Below are 21,342 nucleotides of genomic sequence, written 5' to 3'. Positions count from 1 at the left end.
CGCCAAGAAGACGTACTACAGAAGAATCTGCTTTGCTAAGATGTAACAAACTGTACTGTATATTTGTTGACGGAATAAACTCCTAAACTCTGAGGACACCTGAGGAGTTCTATCTCCAATGCTGTTGCTGTGATGAGAGTCGTGTTTGCAGCTCCTGTTAATGAGTTGCTGGTGCCGAACAAAGGTGTTGTGTTGTTGCCCATAGCAACCAACGTATAGAATCTTACACTCAGTACTAACATACTAATGGTTCTGGATTGGGTCTGGAATGGTCCTGCCATTGCCAGTATGTTAGTTAGGTTGAGAACCACTGAATAGGAGACCTTATGGAGGACACTTTGTCAAAAAAGTAGCAGGCAAATTTCTCACATAGGTCCTTTGATTTACTCCACTGTCTTTCTAGTCTGTGCACTTCTTTTTTTAGTTCCTTTAATGAGTTATCAAACCATCATGCATGGTGAAGTGGTGTAGACCGTTTGATGCGTACTGGAGCAATGACATCAAAGTCAGATGACAGCGTGGGTTTACTTGAGGATCATGCAGTCTGGGTCTGAGCAATGATTATTCATTCCGTTAAAGTTAAGGATATTCCAAATGTGCTGGGGTAAAACATCTTTCAAGGAACGGTATTTTAGGAGTTCTTTCCCTCTGTGTTTTATTGCTGGTGCTGTCAGAGAGAAGTGGATGGTGTGGTGATCTTACCATACTACTGGGTGGATTTCCACGTGTGATATTAAGAGTCCTGAATAAAATATAAGATCTTGAGTGTGTCCTTTCTTGTGGGTGGGAAGGTTGACAGCCTGAGAAAAACCTAGTTCATTCATGGTGAGAAGTAGTTGTTTTCCTAGGTGTGGTCATCCATCCATGCATTGAAATATTTCAAGATGATCCATCTAGGGTGTTTTACTGTTAGGCAGGATGTGAGTTCAGAGATTTCCTTACAAAAGGCTGAGCCATCTCCTGGTGTCGGAATATGAGCAATATGTTGATGTTCTTCTCAGCTGAGAGTTGGACTGCCAGGCATTCAAATGATTTGGTGGGGCCTATGGCCAGGGACCTTATGTTTAAAGGGGATCTGAAACATAGGGCAACCCCCCATCCCTTCCTTGTGGTCTTGCCTATCACAGTGCAAAAATGAGTAGTTAGGCGGCACATCAGCTGCCAGGGTGTGGCCTGCATGTTCCCCAAGCCAAGTCTCCATCAAAAATGTCAGATCAGAGAACTCTATTAAGTCATGTGTGATTGCTGTTTTGTTGTTTATTGATCTGGCATTGCAAAGTGTGGCTTTGATGGAGCCCTCCTGGGGACAGCAATGTTGTTGAGGCTTGCTCACTGTCAAAGCTGGTACATTTTCCTTGGTGTTATTTGAAGATCTATTTTTGGACCCACTACCTCTCCTCCCCCTATTTTTTTTCTGAATATCCCAGAGGATTTTAGAAGGACAGCAAATGAATTGTTATGCTGGGGATACAAATTAGATTTTCTATGAGAAAATCGATCAGAAAAACGATCAAAATCAGATCAGACCTTTCGGAAATTATCTATTGAGCCATCTATCCGCCAAAAACACATGGTGAATTCCCACCATTAATTTGTAGTTGTTTTTGGGGGTGGTGGTGGTGGGAAATAGAGGGGGCAGGCAGAGAGAAGATCCTTTGATGAGTATTTCTATGTTAATATTAGAGACAATAGACTGTTTGGATGGCTGGCTTTTACTTCGGAATCATGCTGAGATCAAAGGGGGTCTGGGCAAACTGCTTTCTTCCTACACAGAGTTGGATCATAGATTTTTCTTTATAAAATAGTTCCTTGTTTTAGAGTTTGAAGGTAAATGATAAAATATATGTAGAAAGATAGTAACTTGGTACATATGCCTTGGATACTGGATAATACATTACTCACAGGATGGAGAGAGGGCAATCACAGAGAGGTTGAATGTCTTGTCTAAGGTCAACTACTAGAAGGCTGGGTGTATTAAGCAATGTGAGGCGTCATGGAAGATTTCAATCCAGCTTAAATCTCTGTCACCCAAAGTAATCCATATGTTCTGATGGGTTGCGGTTGTAGCCATAGTCGTGGTGGATAAGATTCCCCTGTATTTTAGGTCCAGTTTCAGCACAGCTGGTTTAAGGGTGTAGAAATCAGAAACATCTGGAGCAGCTTAAGAGAGCAGCAGCCCGGCTAAGCATGCTCTTTACTTCCTAAGTAGATGCTTTTTAAGTGTAGAATAATTAATTTAAATTCAAAGTGCAAGTAGGGCATGCGGAGTGCCTGAGCATCCAAACTGATCGATAAAAAAATGCATACCACAAAAGAACCAACGGGAAGTCTTGTGAGACTACATGAGGCCAAACGAGAGTCTATAATAGATTCAGAATTTAAATTACCGTATTTTTCGGAATATAAGACGCTCTGGAATATAAGACGCACCTAGGTTTAGAGGGCAAAAATCTGGGGAAAAAAATGTATACAGTATATACTAAACCTGGTGCGTCCATATTCCAGGAGTGAATTGTACAGTACATGTTCTCCCCATTGTCCTCTTGTGTCCACTATGTGTCCCTTTCTGTCCCCCTGTGTGCGGCATCCCTTCCTGCCACCTTGTGTGATCCTCTTGCCCCATGTGTCCCCTAATGTCCTGTGTGTCTCCTCCAGCCCCCCTCTGTGGTCCTCCAGGCCCCTTGTGTCCACTCCTGTCCCCCTGTGTGTGTCTGTGTCCCCTCCTGCCCCCCTTGTGTGTGTTTCTGTGTCCCCTTCACCCCCCCCCCCCCGTGTGGTCCTCCAGTCCCTGTGTTCCCTTCACCCCCCTGTGTGGTCCTCCAGTCCCTGTGTCCCCCTCCTGTCCTCCTGTGTGTGCCCCCTCCTGTGCATGTCCATGTGAGTGCCCCCCCCCCCAGTCCCCATCCTGTCCTCTGTCCCCCCCCCCCCCCCATGTCGAGCTCTCCCCCGGTAACAATAACTGCAGAGCAACTCACCTTTCTATGGATTCCAGTGCTGTGTAGTCTGCTGTGTGGTCCTCCGCCTCCAGCATGTCAGCTACACCTGTAAATGAAAAGTTAGCGCAGAGACGCTCAGCTACTCAGCGCCGGCGGCACGATCTGCAGACATCTCGTCCCGGGAGGCTTCCCCTAGTGATGGCTCCTGCTAATGACTCATTGAGTCATGGGGAATGACTCATTGAATCATTCACGGGAGCCGTCTCTAGGGGAAGCTGCGCGGCTCCCCCTAGTGACGGCTCCTGTTAATGATTCAATGAGTCATTCCCCATGACTCAATGAGTCATTAGCAGGAGCCGTCACTAGGGGAAGCCTCCCGGGAGAGATGTCTGCAGATCGTGCTGCCACCGCCGCGGCTGCCGCTGAGTAGGTGAGCATCTCTGCGCTAACTTTTCATTTACAGGTGTAGCTGACATGCTGGAGGCGGAGGACCACACAGCGCTGGAATCCATAGAAAGGTGAGTTGCTCTGCAGTTATTGTTACGGGGGGAGCGGACCGGCAGACCACACAGGGGGACAAGGCAGGGAGTCCCCGACAATGCGGCGGATCGGCGGTTGGCATCGGCAGGCGGTTCTGAAGTTGGGGATTCCCTGCCTTTGGAATATAAGACGCAGGCACTTTTTCTTCCTATTTTTGGGGGAGAAAAAGTGCGTCGTATATTCCGAAAAATACGGTACTACTCCAGCATTCCTGCAACTCATCAGTTTGACAACCAATTTTTACTCAAGGTAACCTATTTTTAATGTTCTGATATGAGAGCAAAATTATACTATGTATATATATATATATATATATATATATATATATATATATATATATATATATATATATATATATATATACTGTACATATATACACTTCCTTCTCAAAAAATTAGCATATTGTTAAAGTTCATTATTTTCTGTAATGCACTGATAGACATTAGACTTTCATATATTTTAGATTCATTACACACAACTGAAGTAGTTCAAACCTTTTATTGTTTTAATATTGATGATTTTGGCATACAGCTCATGAAAACCCAAAATTCCTATCTCAATACTTGGTCGGGAATCCTTTTGCAGAAATTACTGCTTCAATGCGGCGTGGCCTGGAGGCAATCAGCCTGTGGCACTGCTCAGGTGTTATGGAGGACCATGACGCTTCGATAGCGGCCTTAAGCTCATCCAGAGTGTTGGGTCTTGCGTCTCTCAACTTTCTCTTCACAATATCCCACACATTCTCTATGGGGTTCCGGTCAGGAGAGTTGGCAGGCCAATTGAGCACAGTAATACCATGGTCAGTAAACCATTTACCAGTGGTTTTGGCACTGTGAGCAGGTGCCAGGTCGTGCTGAGAAATGAAATCATCTCCATAAAGCTTTTCAGCAGATGGAAGTATGAAGTGCTCCAAAATCTCCTGATAGCTAGCTGCATTGACCCTGCCCTTGATAAAACACAGTGGACCAACACCAGCAGCTGACATGGCACCCCAGACCATCACTGACTGTGGGTACACGACACTGGACTTCAGGCATTTTGGCATTTCCCTCTCCCCAGTCTTCCTCCAGACTCTGGCGCCTTGATTTCCGAATGACATGCAAAAGTTGCTTTAATCCGAAAAAAGTACTTTGGACCACTGAGCAACAGTCCAGTGCTGCTTCTCTGTATCCCAGGTCAGGCGCTTCTGCCGCTGTTTCTGGTTCAAAAGTGGCTTGACCTGGGGAATGCGGCACCTGTAGCCCCATTTCCTGCACACGCCTGTACACGGTGGCTCTGGATGTTTCTACTCCAGACTCAGTCCACTGCTTCCGCAGGTCCCCCAAGGTCTGGAATCAGTCGTTCTCCACAATCTTCCTCAGGGTCCGGTCACCTCTTCTCGTTGTGCAGCGTTTTCTGCCACACTTTTTCCTTCCCACGCACTTCCCACTGAGGTGCCTTGATACAGCACTCTGGGAACAGCCTATTCGTTCAGAAATTTCTTTCTGTGTCTTACCCTCTTGCTTGAAGGTGTCAATGACGGCCTTCTGGACAGCAGTCAGGTCGGCAGTCTTGCCCGGTAATGAACCAGGCTGGGAGTTTTTAAAAGCCTCAGGAATTTTTTGCAGGTGTTTAGAGTTAATTAGTTGATTCAGATGATTAGGTTAATAGCTCGTTTAGAGAACCTTTTCATGATTTGCTAATTTTTTGAGATAGGAATTTGGGGTTTTCATGAGCTGTATGCCAAAATCATCAATATTAAAACAATAAAAGGCTTGAACTACTTCAGTTGTGTGTAATGAATCTAAAATACATGAAAGTCTAATGTTTATCAGTACATTACAGAAAATAATGAACTTTATCACAATATGCTAATTTTTTTAGAAGGACTTGTAAATATATATAGCTCGGGGTGACCCATGCGTCACTCCTTTCCCATGCAGTGCCCCGAGTCGATGCGCAGCAGCAGAACGCAATGGACGTTCAGGTAAGTGCCTGTTTTTAAATTTTTGGGAGATGGGTGCGGATGGCCCCCCCCCGGCGCCGGCCATGCTTGGGGGGGTCGTCTGCGCTACCCAGCCTCCACCTCCGGGGTGTTGCTGTGGTCCCTAGGCAGTGAGAGAGCCTGGGGCCCCACAGCCCCCCCGGTTGTATGGGGGCAATGGGAAGCCTCCCCGAGGCGCTCCTGGATAGTGCTGTATAGCATGAACTAATTCCCGCGGGGCAACCGCTTCGCGGTATTGGTTTTTGACCCTGCAAAGTTTGGCATGCGAAAGCAGATGCATTTCTGCATGAGCATGTCTCGTGATAAGCCATTTTAGCCAGATTTGCACAGCTAGACTTGAAAGGGTTAAGCTTGGCGTAGAGCACGCATACATTTTCTTGTGATTGAGCATATTTGCATTCTGTCCTTTGGAGGCAGGTGGTGGATGGTTTGCTCTATAAGTGGGCTGTCTGTGCCTGTCCTCCCCCCCCTTCTGGAGTGATGTGTGTGAGCCAACCCTGAGCCCCACAGCTCGGGGTGACCCATGCGTCACTCCTTTCCCATGCAGTGCCCCGAGTCGATGCGCAGCAGCAGAACGCAATGGACGTTCAGGTAAGTGCCTGTTTTTAAATTTTTGGGAGATGGGTGCGGATGGCCCCCCCCCGGCGCCGGCCACGCTTGGGGGGGTCGTCTGCGCTACCCAGCCTCCACCTCCGGGGTGTTGCTGTGGTCCCTAGGCAGTGAGAGAGCCTGGGGCCCCACAGCCCCCCCGGTTGTATGGGGGCAATGGGAAGCCTCCCCGAGGCGCTCCTGGATAGTGCTGTATAGCATGAACTAATTCCCGCGGGGCAACCGCTTCGCGGTATTGGTTTTTGACCCTGCAAAGTTTGGCATGCGAAAGCAGATGCATTTCTGCATGAGCATGTCTCATGATAAGCCATTTTAGCCAGATTTGCACAGCTAGACTTGAAAGGGTTAAGCTTGGCGTAGAGCACGCATACATTTTCTTGTGATTGAGCATATTTGCATTCTGTCCTTTGGAGGCAGGTGGTGGATGGTTTGCTCTATAAGTGGGCTGTCTGTGCCTGTCCTCCCCCCCCTTCTGGAGTGATGTGTGTGAGCCAGCCCTGAGCCCCACAGCTCGGGGTGACCCATGCGTCACTCCTTTCCCATGCAGTGCCCCGAGTCGATGCGCAGCAGCAGAACGCAATGGACGTTCAGGTAAGTGCCTGTTTTTAAATTTTTTGGAGATGGGTGCGGATGGCCCCCCCCCCCGGCGCCGGCCACGCTTGGGGGGGTCGTCTGCGCTACCCAGCCTCCACCTCCGGGGTGTTGCTGTGGTCCCTAGGCAGTGAGAGATCCTGGGGCCCCACAGCCCCCCCGGTTGTATGGGGGCAATGGGAAGCCTCCCCGAGGCGCTCCTGGATAGTGCTGTATAGCATGAACTAATTCCCGCGGGGCAACCGCTTCGCGGTATTGGTTTTTGACCCTGCAAAGTTTGGCATGCGAAAGCAGATGCATTTCTGCATGAGCATGTCTCATGATAAGCCATTTTAGCCAGATTTGCACAGCTAGACTTGAAAGGGTTAAGCTTGGCGTAGAGCACGCATACATTTTCTTGTGATTGAGCATATTTGCATTCTGTCCTTTGGAGGCAGGTGGTGGATGGTTTGCTCTATAAGTGGGCTGTCTGTGCCTGTCCTCCCCCCCCTTCTGGAGTGATGTGTGTGAGCCAGCCCTGAGCCCCACAGCTCGGGGTGACCCATGCGTCACTCCTTTCCCATGCAGTGCCCCGAGTCGATGCGCAGCAGCAGAACGCAATGGACGTTCAGGTAAGTGCCTGTTTTTAAATTTTTGGGAGATGGGTGTGGATGGCCCCCCCCGGCGCCGGCCACGCTTGGGGGGGTCGTCTGCGCTACCCAGCCTCCACCTCCGGGGTGTTGCTGTGGTCCCTAGGCAGTGAGAGAGCCTGGGGCCCCACAGCCCCCCCGGTTGTATGGGGGCAATGGGAAGCCTCCCCGAGGCGCTCCTGGATAGTGCTGTATAGCATGAACTAATTCCCGCGGGGCAACCGCTTCGCGGTATTGGTTTTTGACCCTGCAAAGTTTGGCATGCGAAAGCAGATGCATTTCTGCATGAGCATGTCTCATGATAAGCCATTTTAGCCAGATTTGCACAGCTAGACTTGAAAGGGTTAAGCTTGGCGTAGAGCACGCATACATTTTCTTGTGATTGAGCATATATATATATATATACACACACACACATATACACACACAGTATACAGTAGATGTTTACTTGGGTGAGGCTTTTGTCCTTGGGGTGCTATTGAGAAATGTCAAAACAACTGGGTCTGGTCAGTTAAAGTTTCTTAGTTAGTGAGGGCGCTGAGAAACGCTCTAAAATGGCCTGATCTACACATCAGGAATATGGAGAGAATTTAAATACAGTTTCCAAACAGGTCCCTTAAAAATGTATACAAGTGACCTGGAGAGGTCTGTTTTTCCTTTCACTCTACAAAGTAATGCTTGTACAATGCAGAAATATCTCTAGCTACAACAGTCTCTCCATTAAAAAAAGTCACATGTACGTATCTATTTACACCCTGCAATGTCAAACTCCCCAAGAAAATATTTAGATACAACATTGTAGCACAGCAACCATAACCATATATACCCTGTCTAAAGTAAATGCCCCACATTCATAGTAGCGGTTGCATATGTAGTCACATGATTATGCCTACAGGTTGTTATCTCTTATGCATGATGTGGAAAAAAATCAACTTATGTTAATATTGGATCAGTCTTCTGGTATGCATCTGGTATGCAGCACCTTTCATTGGCATACTCATGTGACCACAATCCAGGGAAATAAAAAGTATGGCTCTTAAGCTTCAAAATGAAAATTACTCTATGGGGTGTGCAGAAAATTAATTTTAGACATAGAATACGTGGTGATTACAGGTGTGCTTCAAAGAGGAAGTGTAATGAAAATCTTAAAATTTATAACACATACAAATAAGAAGTACATTTCATCCAAGTAAAATAAGCCATAAATGACTTTTCTTCTATGTTGCTGTCACTTACAGTAGGTAGTAGAAATCTGACATTACCAACAGGTTTAGGGTTAGTCCATCTCTTCATGGGAGATTCTCAGCATGGCCTTTATTCTTTATAAAGACATTGCTGAAAAATATTTATACAGTGATGCTGGACAGCCTCCCTGCTCACAGTACACTGTTTTGGCAGTTGGACGGAGCAACTGCCATTCACTAGAATAGAGACACCGAGAGCCCAATATAGTGTAGTATGTACTGGTATGTGGATATGACAAGTAAGTATCCATTTATACTCACAAACATGGGTTAACGTCCAGGTAACCACTATATCAGCAGGTGAGGAGATTAGACCTGTCCCACTCAGGATTAAGAAGTTGCTCTCTGTAGATAAGAAAAAAGGGGCAACGCCCCTCCACCAAGGGTGGGCGGAGGAGCTGTATAAGCAGACAGAGGCACCAAAAGGATAAAATATTCTAAAATGTTTAAAATGAGAGGAGGCAGAGGTGGGACTTACCTCCCCCCAGCAGACACACACGAGTGTTGTGTATATTAAAAACAACAAAAATTTATATACTCCAGAAAGTGTTTTGCGAGCATCTCCCGCTTCATCAGGCAATAGAAACGGAGCATAAAACTCAAATAAGTCTGGTGCATAGCTCAGCGCCTCTGCCATTCACTAAGTGATTTTAAAATTAAAGAAAACCCTAAGAACCCCCTATAAGAAGATGGGCTAGTCCAAAATCTGTCGGTAATGTCAGATTTCTACTACTTACTGTAAGTGACAACAACATAGGAGAAAAGTCATTTATGGCTCATTTTACTCTGGAAGAAATGTACCGTATTTTTCGGAATATAAGATGCACTTTTTCTCCCCCAAAAATAGGAAGAAAAAGTACCTGCGTCTTATATTCCAAAGGCAGGGAATCCCCGACTTCAGAACCGCCTGCCGATGCCAACCGCCGATCCGCCGCATTGTCGGGGACTCCCTGCCTTGTCCCCCTGTGTGGTCTGCCGGTCCGCTCCCCCCGTAACAATAACTGCAGAGCAACTCACCTTTCTATGGATTCCAGCGCTGTGTGGTCTGCTGTGTGGTCCTCTGCCTCCAGCATGTCAGCTACACCTGTAAATGAAAAGTTCGCGCAGAGACGCTCACCTACTCAGCGGCAGCCGCGGCGGTGGCAGCACGATCTGCAGACATCTCTCCCGGGAGGCTTCCCCTAGTGACGGCTCCTGCTAATGACTCATTGAGTCATGGGGAATGACTCATTGAATCATTAACAGGAGCCATCACTAGGGGGAGCCGCGCAGCTTCCCCTAGAGATGGCTCCTGTGAATGATTCAATGAGTCATTCCCCATGACTCATTAGCAGGAGCCGTCACTAGGGGAAGCCTCCCGGGACGAGATGTCTGCAGATCGTGCTGCCACCGCCCGGCTGCCGCCGAGTAGGTGAGCAGACATCTCGGCCTCCCGGGACCGAGATGTCTGCAGATCGTGCCGCCGCCTCTGAGTAGGTGAGTGTCTCTGCGCTAACTTTTCATTTACAGGTGTAGCTGACATGCTGGAGGCGGAGGACCACACAGCAGACTACACAGCACTGGAATCCATAGAAAGGTGAGTTGCTCTGCAGTTATTGTTACCGGGGGAGAGCTCGACATGGGAGGGGGGGGGGGACAGAGGACAGGATGGGGACTGGGGGGGGCACACACATGGACATGCACAGGAGGGGGCACACACAGGAGGACAGGAGGGGGACACAGGGACTGGAGGACCACACAGGGGGGGTGAAGGGGACACAGAAACACACACAAGGGGGGCAGGAGGGGACACAGACACACACAGGGGGGCAGGAGTGGACACAAGGGGCCTGGAGGACCACAGAGGTGGGCTGGAGGAGACACACAGGACATGAGGGGACACATGGGGCAAGAGGATCACACAAAATGGCAGGAAGGAATGCCACACACAGAGGGACAGAAAGGGACACATAGTGGACACAAGATGACAATGGGGAGAACATGTACTGTACAATACGCTCCTGGAATATGGACGCACCAGGTTTAGTATATACTGTATACGTTTTTTAAATTTTAAGATTTTTACGACAGTGGTCCTTTAAAGTCCCAGTTCAGGCTTAGTTTCATGCTGCTGGCATCAAGTCATTTCTGACAATGGCCGCTGTAACAAGGCCACTTTAAATTTTGGCCAGCCAGAACCCGAAGTGGCCAGACTTTAGGTTCTGGCCATAACATAAACATTCAATAGATCATTATTTAAAATCAAGCATAACAATCGAGCCCAGTCGAGCACCTCCCAGTTAGTCACATGTGCATGCAAGTAGCAAAGTTTATGCTCTTTCATTTGAATCTACCCTTCTTACTGACAGGCTCTACTTTAGTTGCCTGATTGCATGCTAACGGTATCAAGGCTCATTTCCATGATTTTCTGAAAGGTGGTGAATCAGCGTCACCACCTGTTTCCATCCACCATTTGCTAGTGCTAGGTACAGGAGACCCCCATGGAGTTGCATCTGAGCACATCGCTTGCTGTGCTCAGATGTGATATGAGACACTTGTTCCCTGCTTGGTAACGTCACAGCGTGTCAATCACTGACACGTGTGGAGTAACAAACGCTACCAATCGGCTGAATTTAAATTAAACCTGAATGATACCCATGGGCGGTTGACCCGGACGCTGGACTGCTTAACAAACGAGCAGTACAGCTGCCTGAGGAAAAAAAAGCCCTTAGGAGAGTGAACAGGCAAGCTGGAGGAGGCAGATAAGGAAATAAGCAGTTACAAATTGGTGTAGCAAGTTTTACCTTATGGTACCTTCGGTACGTTCCAAAAACAGCTGCATTTTTACATACCTTTTGAATGCATAATTGATTTAAATTAGAATACTTATAACAACAAAAATGATGTCAAAACTTCAAAGTGAACCCGAGCCGAAGCTCAGGTCAAAAAGAAGATAGCTAAGAAGAGGAGATCCTCTGGATCCTATAGAGGCTTCATGTGTCCTCTTTTCTCCTGCCGCAGCTTGCCGGGATCCTACTTAACATTAGGGCTGCACTCCTCTTCTGACATAAGCACAGCTCTGCTGCATGGCCACAATATAGCCGCACTCGAGCTAGAAGAAGAGTGTGGCCCTGATCAGATTTCCAAGACGCTCGTCTGAAACCTTTGAGGGGGGACCGGAGGACCCTGTGGAAAGACTCTACAGGATCCATAGGCTTCTCTTTTCTTAGGTAAGTATTTCCTTTTACAGTTCAGGTACACTTTAAATCAGCAACCAAGTATCTATGCGCATGCTTGTACAGTTTTATTACATAATTTCTCACCTGCACAAATTTGAAGATGGCAAAAGCCGGAGCACTGTCATCTGCATACAAAGTGCCCAGAATACTGAGCAGCTGAGTGTTGAAGCAGCTATCTCCTAAACCCAGCAGAAAGCTGCAGAACATAGACAGGGCTTTGCTGAAAGAAACAAAGGATGTACAGAAATAATTGGAAGGACCTGGTAAGCTTTAACTAAAAAGATCAATAAACAGGCTGGCAAATTCTATGGCTACTACAGTTGTCAGAACATATGAACAGTTTTCACAGTTTCCTACACCAAATGCCTGGTGGACTGAAAATAAAATAACCATTCCTATAGATCATGGACTTCAAAGGATAGTCAGTCTTGCAGGCATGCATGCTTAAAAAGTGATAATACATTTTACTTTTGTACATTCCATGCTAATTTTTTTTAAAGAATACATAATTTTAGACTGTTAAATCCAAGCTAGGAAAAAAGTTTTGGGAGAGCAGCAGAAGTGTAAAGCTAGGTATTCACTTTTAACAATCGAAACAACTGTTCCTAATGGTTTTGGCAGGAAATCTGAACTTTGTACAGGTCTCCACATTGCTGGCTTCCTCTTCTGTGATCCTCCAGGATGGATCACGCCACGTGATGTAGCTTTGTCTGTGCAGGGACTTCAAAGGAAATTTTTGATGTTTGGGATGTTTGGTGCCATGCACTCTTCCTCTTCCCTACCCAGTCCACACTGATCTCATAGAACCAAATAGCGTGTCCCTAGATCGCTCATTCCAAACTGTCACACAAAACTATCTTGACATTTTGGGTGATGAAACTCTAATTTGTGTACCAGGGTATAAAAATATCTGCCAGTTTGCTACTGCTGCTACTCGCTGTTCCTGTTCCTATGATGCCAAGGACTTGAATTAGGTTCCAAAAGTGTAAAAACAGAATGGCAGCAGAAAAGATCTGAAATGTTTCCATCAGTGCTGTCCAGATTGTAAATATTTTCTTCACAGACAGGAAGTAAGAAACAGCCTCCCCAATGGGAGAATAAACATAATGAAATCAAAAGTCATTGTAAACCTTTAAACCTGTTAAGAGGAAAAAGGTTACAAAACCCTGGCCTGAGGAGCAGGCATGAGAATTGTTGCAGAGGCTAATGGATGACAGAGAGAAGTGCCTGCACCGCACAACACATGAGGGCAGGCAAAAGGCAGGACCCAGTCATAACATGAAAAACCCCACAAAGTGAAGAGAACAACATTGGATATTCTGTTACAATGGCACTTGTCATGCAGAAAACTAACTACCAGTTCATGAAGGTGGTGTATTGGAATCAAGAGTCAAAGCACCAAATATGCTTGTTCATTCTGGGTCTATGGCTAAAAGTTTTAAAGACATAGGATCAGAAGGATGGCCAGGTAGCTTGCATTGTTTGATATGGAGGCTACTATATTTTTTGAATATACAATATCAGAGGTTGGCACTCACAGTACCACCTCCTGCCACCAGATGGTAGTCAGGTGCTGAATTTCACGTTTGTAACGTTCACAAATGTTCTTCCACAATTCCAGCATATGCCACACTCATAGCCCCCAGACTGGGCTCCACAAAAAGACAGCCTCCACCACAACCTAGTGAGAGACACTCACCGTGTGGAAAGACCTACTGGCAGGTCAGATGAAGCCTTGAGACTGTTCCCGGGTCCGTCCCTCACCACTGTGGCAATGTATGGAAACTTCCCCGATATTCAGACCTCTTCCTAAGCAGCAGTACCTCAATGAAAAGGTCTCAGCATAGTGTAATACTGTTACTTTAATTAAAAAAAAAATTAAATTCCTTTGCACTTACTCGTACTTACAATTTCTGAGTTAAAATCATGGGCGTAGAGTTTTATCATCATGCTCTCCCCCGTTATGTTGGCCTGTTGGCATAAGCATCCACTCTGTGCTAATGGAGTCCCTTGACCACCGCACGCTCTGTCATCCACATCCTCCTTCGTTCAGGGCCATGCTATCTTCAACGTGCGTTGTGCTAATCTCTTCCGCGTCTAGGCTCCACTTTACATGTTTTGTCATATGTGACTCATCAGAAGCTGCTATATTTTTTTCCTTCTACTCTCACCTCTGGTTTCCTTTAAGCCCCCAGATCTCCTTCCCAGATTTTTGAGTGTTAGTGAAGGTCAATAGAGGACCATTGCCCAAACAATTGATATATTTGATGAAGCAGTTGAAAGGTACTCCGAGCAGTGCCTTTATGTTTCGCGGTTGAAATCGCGGCAAACGCAATTTCGATCGTGAAAATAACGAAAACTAAAAGGCGTAGGGCGGCGGTTTATGTGTTGTTGGAAACAGGAGAAAGAGAGCTTCAAAATGGTATGCATCTTTCCATAGTTACTTGTATTACATAGGACGACTTTTCCCCAAAGTCAGCGGCTCCATTCAGCTGCCGACTGGGGAAAAGTCGTCCTGTGTAATACAAGCAACTATGGAAAGATGAATACCATTTTGAAGCTCTCTTTCTCCTCTTTCCAACGACAATGCGTTTGCCGCAATTTCGATCGCGAAAATATCGAAAACTAAAAGGCGTAGGGTGGCGGTTTATATATTGTTGAAAAGAGGAGAAAGAGAGCTATAAAATGGTATGCATCTTTCCATAGTTTCTGCACTGCTCGGAGTCCCTTTAAGAGTAAGATCTTTTAGTTTACAAAATATTTTACTAAAAGCAATAACACACAGATTGCATAGACTGTATGAGTCAGCAGCATACATTCAGATGGTTGTACATCAGCAAAATAGAAAATTGACAGATGATACAAATACAAAGTAATGTAAATCTAGAGTTTAGACAACCAGGACAGTAGGACAGTAAAACATAGTCCTACCAGGCAAGGTAAATAGCTAACCAAGCAAATAAAAGTAATTTACAGCTTATAGGTTGAAGAACCAAGAGATCTAAGAAAAAGGTGTGCGATAAGTTAAAGGGACTCCGAGCACCTCTCATGGGCATGCCTTTAAGACTCAGACCAGTACTATAAGGTACTTAAAGATGCATACCTTTCTGTAGCTTGTGCTCTCCTCTTTCTTGATGTGAATTGATGCCGGAATCGACCATTCTACACCAAATAGTTTTCGTTCGATTATAATTTAAAAATCGCAGCTGCCATCTTATGTTATAACTTCTGGGTTACCACTGTCTTCTCAGTTAGAGAAGTGCATCACTGAATGAACCAGGAAGAGGAAGTGACACGCATGACCATTGCAAGAGGCTCCTCCAGAGGGGTCATAGCATGACTTTGTTGGAAGTCGTCTGTCTTAAAAGCATACCCATGAGGATAGAGGTGTTCGGAGTCCCTTTAACCATTTAGCCCAACTGAATTGAAACTTCTCACTGGAAGCAGAAATAGCATGAGCCAAACTGTCAGCTTCCATCAATAAATCTAGACATTGCTTTAACAGAGTGGGAAAGGGTGAAAGACTTCCACTTATAAATAATCACCCATTGGGTAGCTAAAATGCACATAGTATAAAACCTTGTGAAAACACCAGGAACATTTGGAGCATGAGTGTATAAAAGGGCCTGTGCAGAGGTGCAAGAAATACAGACAGAGTTAAATAAGAAATACAGAGAGTTAAATAAGGTAAACATCTTAGCCCAAAGGACATGCACCTCTGCACAGTCCCAAAAGATATACACAAGGCTCCCACTACCACCACAACGGCGAACATACAGAGAGGTGAGAAGGGAAAATCTTGGGCAACTTTAAGGGGTTTTTATACCAGTGTATCAGGAATTTATCTGCAGTCTCCCTAAGCACTTTCGCATTAAGTACGTAGCCCCTACGTCCAAAACAGAGGCTGCTCAAGCCTGCTGTGCGTAGGAGCCACACCACAGCTGTCAGCTCACGCTGTAATGCTCCCGCACGCGCACCTGCCCGTGGTAATACCGATCAGAGTAAGGGACCATATCGTTCCTGCACTGATCAGCGCTAAATTAACCCCTTGATGATCACTGTTCCGACGATTGAACAGTGATCTTCACAAAACCTGGCCACACACCTGCTCCTTGGCTCCTGGTGAGATTGTGCACCTGTATGCGCGTTCCCGGAAATCCCCGTGATTGGCCCAAGAGATCATGTGATCTCTTGACCAATCAGTTACCTCCCACCACCTCAATGATCATTGTTACAGCTCAGTAACAATTATCATTGATAAAATAAAATGCAGCAAAAAATAAATAAATAAATAAATAAAAAAGTGTCAGTTCCACAACATGCACACTCCCCCCTCTCCTAAGTCAGCAATTATTGGTGCAAGGGATTATGATCCTTGAACCAATCATTTTGCCCTGTACAGGAGTGATGTATATTACAGCCAGTAATATACATAATTCATGTAAATATTTACAATGTACATGCATAGAAACACTGTGTCTCTCACAGCAGCTCTATATTACTAGAGATGGCCCGAACGGTTCCAGGCAAACTTTCGGTGGTTTGCGTTCGCCATCGAAGGCGAACTTTTGCGGAAGTTCGGTTCACCCCCATAGTGCGCCATTATGGTCAACTTTGACCCTCTACATCACAGTCAGCAGGCACATTGTAGCCAATTGGGCTACACTCTCTCCTGGAGCCACTCCCCCCCCCCCCTTATAAAAGGCAGGCAGCGCTGGCTTTTACACTCCCTCGTGTGCCTGCAGTAATTAGTGAAGGGGCAGCTGCTGGCAGACTCTCATAGGGAAAGATTAGTTAGGCTCTTGTAGGCTTGTTAGCTTGCTCCTGGCTGGTTGTTATTGCTAAAACAGCACCCCTCAACAGCTCTTTTGAGAGCTAATGTTCTCCAGATGTGTGTTTTTTTTTGTGTTTCCCACTGACACTGCATTATAAAGCCCTATCTGTTGCAGCTGGACCTTGTTAATTGCTATTACTGTGCCAGCCAGGCCCTGCCTAACTATCTATACTGGGACACCTTCCTATGCCTACCTAACTACTGGGGCACCTACTTACCTATACGGGGACACCTACCTATACTAGGGTACCTACCTATACTGGGTCTCCTACCTATGCCTACCTAACTACTGGGGCACCTACTTACCTATACGGGGACACCTACCTATGCCTACCTACCTATACTAGGGCTCTTACCTATGCCTACCTACCTTTACTGGAACTCCTACCTTTGCCTAGCTAACTACTGGGACACCTACCTATGCCTACCTACCTATACTGGGGAACCTACCTATGCCTACCTACATACAAGAAGATAATAAGGTCATTGTGGACAGAGCAAATTTGATCAGCTGGACAGTCACTGTTGTTCTATCATTGAGCTACCACAGCCCGGCGACCATATGGGTTTGAACACCACCACGGCCTGCACGCTCGCTATGGTGCGGACCAGTCCAGCACAGCCGTCACTACGCAAACAGCTGTTTGCGGTGCATTACACAGTGAGTTTGGTGTGTCAGTGTGAAGCAGTACTCTAATTACACTCAAGAGTTGGATTTTACCATGGGGCTGTAGTCTGATCGTGCATAACCTTTCTCTAATTTACTTAAACCCGTGCATTGGTATAGCCAGTGAGAATATCATAAAGAAAAAGGTTCATAGATTGGCCTCAAATACCACTTCATCTAGGTTCAAACATTACTTCTTTATTGCACAATCAATATTCAAGTTACAAGTAGGCTCCTTTAGAGAACCAATACACAAATAGCTGTTTAAAAACTGTTTCTGCGCAGAATTCAGTATGTGTTTAAAACCGAGAAGCCTTCTCACATATCCCCCAGATGTTCAATCTAGGCTTGTGTGCATGGAGTCTGTCAAAAGGACTCTTATGCTCCATGCGCACAAGCCCAGTCTGCCTAACTGTCACCCAACAGCACACCACCATACACACAGCAGCTGCTTTCCCCCTTATGGGGATAAGTTCTTTTGGGTTAGCAACAAAGCTACAGCAAAAGCATTAGCCGGCCAAGCACTAGCACAGTTCCACAGAACTTCACTGGCAGATAACAAGCAGCAAGAAACAAGCAGGAAGCGTCAGTAATTATGCATCATTCCTCCAATTCTATGAATATACTTGCGCCAGCTTGTTGAGCGTGTCAGTCCCTCACTTGCTCCATGCGTCCTCTCGCATCCAGGTATCTGTTGCTGTCCTTTTGCGAATGCTGGGCTCACCACACATGCTCTCCTTAGCAGGGCCTATCTCAGCTGTGGTCACCTCCAGTATTGGCATGCTGTGCGAACGCGCTTGTGGTGTCCTACATATGTGCGGAGCATCTAGGCTCAGGGATGGGCACAGTTCACTTTGGCTGGCGTAGTGCAAGTTAAGCCAGGCTCGCTGACAGTGTCGGCGCTAGGCAGCGGGGCCGCTTGTCAAGCGTGATGCGGCGATAGGCTCCTCCCACCATACGCGTTTCGCGTCAAATGACGCTTCTTCAGGGCGTGGCTTAGGGGCACTGGATCCATTCTTTTATAAGGGACTCACTTGCTTCCGGGTATGACTCATCATCCTTTCAGCGGATGTCATTTTCGTTCACCGCAACAAGCTTTATTGTTCCCAAGTCTCTTGACAGCTCTTCCCAGAGGGGAGTTGCAACATATATTAATGTATCTCGGCATTTATCTCTTTCATGGCACCATCTAGTGGGCCTTTTCATTATTACAGGTAAGTTAGCTGTTTTCATATATGGATTTTCCTACAGCAGTCATGCTTCCACCCATACATTTGATTTTCTAAGTCCCATCGAACTATAATCATAGGAGATACATGCATATCCTATATTTAGATTTTATATATTCAAAAAGATATGTGGATAGATAGATTGCTGGGCCTCCTCGCAGGGTATATAAGTTTTCGCCATATATATTCAATTGTGCCTACATCTATCATCGTTTGTAGGCCATCTGTCGTAGGAAGGGGGTTAAATTTAAGTCTGAATTGAAGCCATGCGGTTCCACAGTATCAAGCCTGTAGATCCACATGGACTCCTTTCCTAGTAGTATATCCTCAAAGTCTCCCCTTCTCTCAGATAAGTTCAATTTGTATATGGCTTTGACTTTCGTACCTCTCAGCGAGGCTCCATGTTGTTCTCTGTAATGCTTGTATAGTGGCATTTCCACTTCTCCTTCCTCAATCTCCCTGAAATGCTCTAAGATTCTTGATTTGAGATCTCTTTTAGTTTTGCCCACATACATTAGTTTACATGGACATTCTATTACATAAATCACTCGTTCAGTATCGCAATTCATGAACCCATTAATTTTATATATACAGTCACCATTGGTATTTGTAAATGTTTTTGTTTTGTCTACATATGGGCAGATTTTACATTTCCCACATTTAAACATACCTCTACCTGATCTACTTCGTAGCCACTCACTTCCCTCCCTTGTTGGCTTGAATTCACTCCTCACCAATTTGTCTTTTAGGTTAGGTGCCTGCTTGGCCGTCAGCATTGGTCGTGGCCCCACTATCTTTTCAATATCAGGATTGGCCCTTAAAATACCCCAATGTTGCTCCAAGAGCTGTCTCAGCTCTTCCCAATGGGAGCCATAGGGAGTGATTATCCTCAGATTGCTCTCCTTTGGGTTGTCACGCATTGGTTTAGATAACAATAGATCGGTTCTTGCATTGCTCCATGCTTTCTTAACTGCTGATTTTAAGATTCTATGTGAATAGCCTCGCTCCCTAAATCTGGTGTACATCTCTCTCGATTCAGTCCTAAACTGATAGTCAGTTGAGCAATTCCTGCGAATGCGCAGGAATTGACTATATGGAATAGACCGTATCAGGGCAGGGGGATGATGGCTGACAGCGTGGAGGACACTATTCCCCCCAGGTCAGCTTCCAATAGGTGGAGGTGGCAATTTTTCCTCCCTCCACCCTTAACCGAAGGTCAAGAAACGACATCTCCACATCACTCACCGTGTATGTGAGACGGATGTTTCGCTTATTACCATTCAGCTTCCTCATATAAGCCGAGAGTTCCGACTCTGTGCCCCTCCACACTACCAGCACATCATCTAGGAAACGAAGCCAGAGGGTGACATGTGCCCCGAATTCCGGGTCTGGGTAGACATCCTGCCTCTCCCAGAGCCCAAGGTGCAAGCATGCATATGCCGGGGCACATGCTGCCCCCATTGACGTTCCCCTGACCTGTCTGTAAAACCTTCCACTGAACTTAAAACAGTTCAACTTCAACACCAGGCTTAATGCCCGGAGTAGCATGTCATTATGATCCGCCGCTATATAGCAGCTCTCCTCAAGAAAGAAATCTACTGCCCTGAGCCCCTCCTCATGCGGGATCAACGTGTATAACGATTCCACGTCGATCCCCACAAGGAGGGACCCAGGCGTGACAGAGAAACTCTCCAACACCTTAAGGACATCGCGACTGTCCTTTACATAAGATGGGAGTTGCATGACCAAAGGTTTCAATTTTTCGTCAATCAATCTACCCAACCTTTCACAGGGTCCCCCAGATCCCGATACTATCGGGCGACCCGGCGGGTTAATCGGATTTTTATGAATTTTCGGGATAAAATAAATGGTTGGTACATTGTAATTCGTGACTAGCAGGTACTCCCATTCCTCACGGGTAATAACCTGCTTTTCACGTGCCTCATCAACCCAATGGTTGATCGTATCCTTTATCTGTGGAAAGGGGTTGTTTGTCAATCTTTCATATGTATTTTCATCGGACAGTTGCCTCATTGCTTCTGTCACATAGTCGCTTTCATTAAGTAATACAATATTACCCCCCTTGTCACTTGGTTTAATAATTAGATTGGGGGCTTCCTTTAATTCACCTACTGCCTTTCTTTGTGCTACTGTTAGATTATTTAAATTGACAGGATTCCTATCCCAATTTTTAGTTTTTAATTCATGATTCAGAGTTTCTAGGAATACCGAAAGATATCTGTAAGGCTTGGTGGTGTATTCTCCACAGTCAGCATGCAACGCATGAGCTGACGTGGAGGAGGTGCACACACTAGCACAAAGAAACAGGCTATCCCTAGTATAGTGGAGGGGAGGACTGACTCCAATAGGAGATTGTGGCGCACAGAGCCGGTGCAGATCTGACAGCCACAAACAATGCTTTCGTTATAACGTCTCAGCGCAAAGTAGCGCTGAGCGCATAAACCAGAACTGAGGAGATCAGGACAGGTAGACAGAATGAACGCTTGCTAGCTAGCGGCTACTTAGCGACAGCAAGCGTCCAAAACCAGACAGACTGGAATGAGGCAGCCAATGCGTTGCGGCGATGGCGTGCCTCACAAAGACAGGACGGGATAGTCAGGAAATAGCAGGATCGAGATAGATGAACGTAACACAGATAAATATACAATAAGGATGTTTTCCTAGCGTATTACAATTACAGCTATCAATGAAACTATTTGTAACGTCTGACTAACATATGTATATATCGGCAATGAACCGATATATGACATAAGCAGGAACGCTGACTAGGACTGGAGAAATACAGGGAACAGGACTCAGAAGGATTCGCTATCTCTTCGCAGAGATGAACGCAATCCACA

At 46.0% G+C, this 21,342-nt stretch overlaps 1 protein-coding gene across 3 annotated transcripts in view; it reads right to left on the bottom strand.

Annotated features, from left to right (window-relative positions):
- MFSD11 (major facilitator superfamily domain containing 11) overlaps positions 1 to 21,342 on the bottom strand; it is a 722,948-nt gene that overhangs the window by 60,735 nt on the left and 640,871 nt on the right. For 2 of the 3 annotated variants that reach the window (XM_068263650.1, XM_068263651.1), the window contains one exon: positions 11,836 to 11,971. The exons of the other annotated variant lie outside the window; for it this stretch is intronic. In XM_068263650.1, coding sequence (XP_068119751.1) covers positions 11,836 to 11,971 — 136 coding nt within the window. The remainder of the gene's footprint in view (positions 1 to 11,835; positions 11,972 to 21,342) is intronic. 3 annotated transcript variants of the gene reach the window in all.

The sequence above is a fragment of the Hyperolius riggenbachi genome, chromosome 12, assembly GCF_040937935.1.
Source record: "Hyperolius riggenbachi isolate aHypRig1 chromosome 12, aHypRig1.pri, whole genome shotgun sequence".
Taxonomy (NCBI): domain Eukaryota; kingdom Metazoa; phylum Chordata; class Amphibia; order Anura; family Hyperoliidae; genus Hyperolius; species Hyperolius riggenbachi.
Note: the sequence above shows the minus strand (reverse complement) of the source record. Positions and strands in the feature narration are given on the sequence as shown.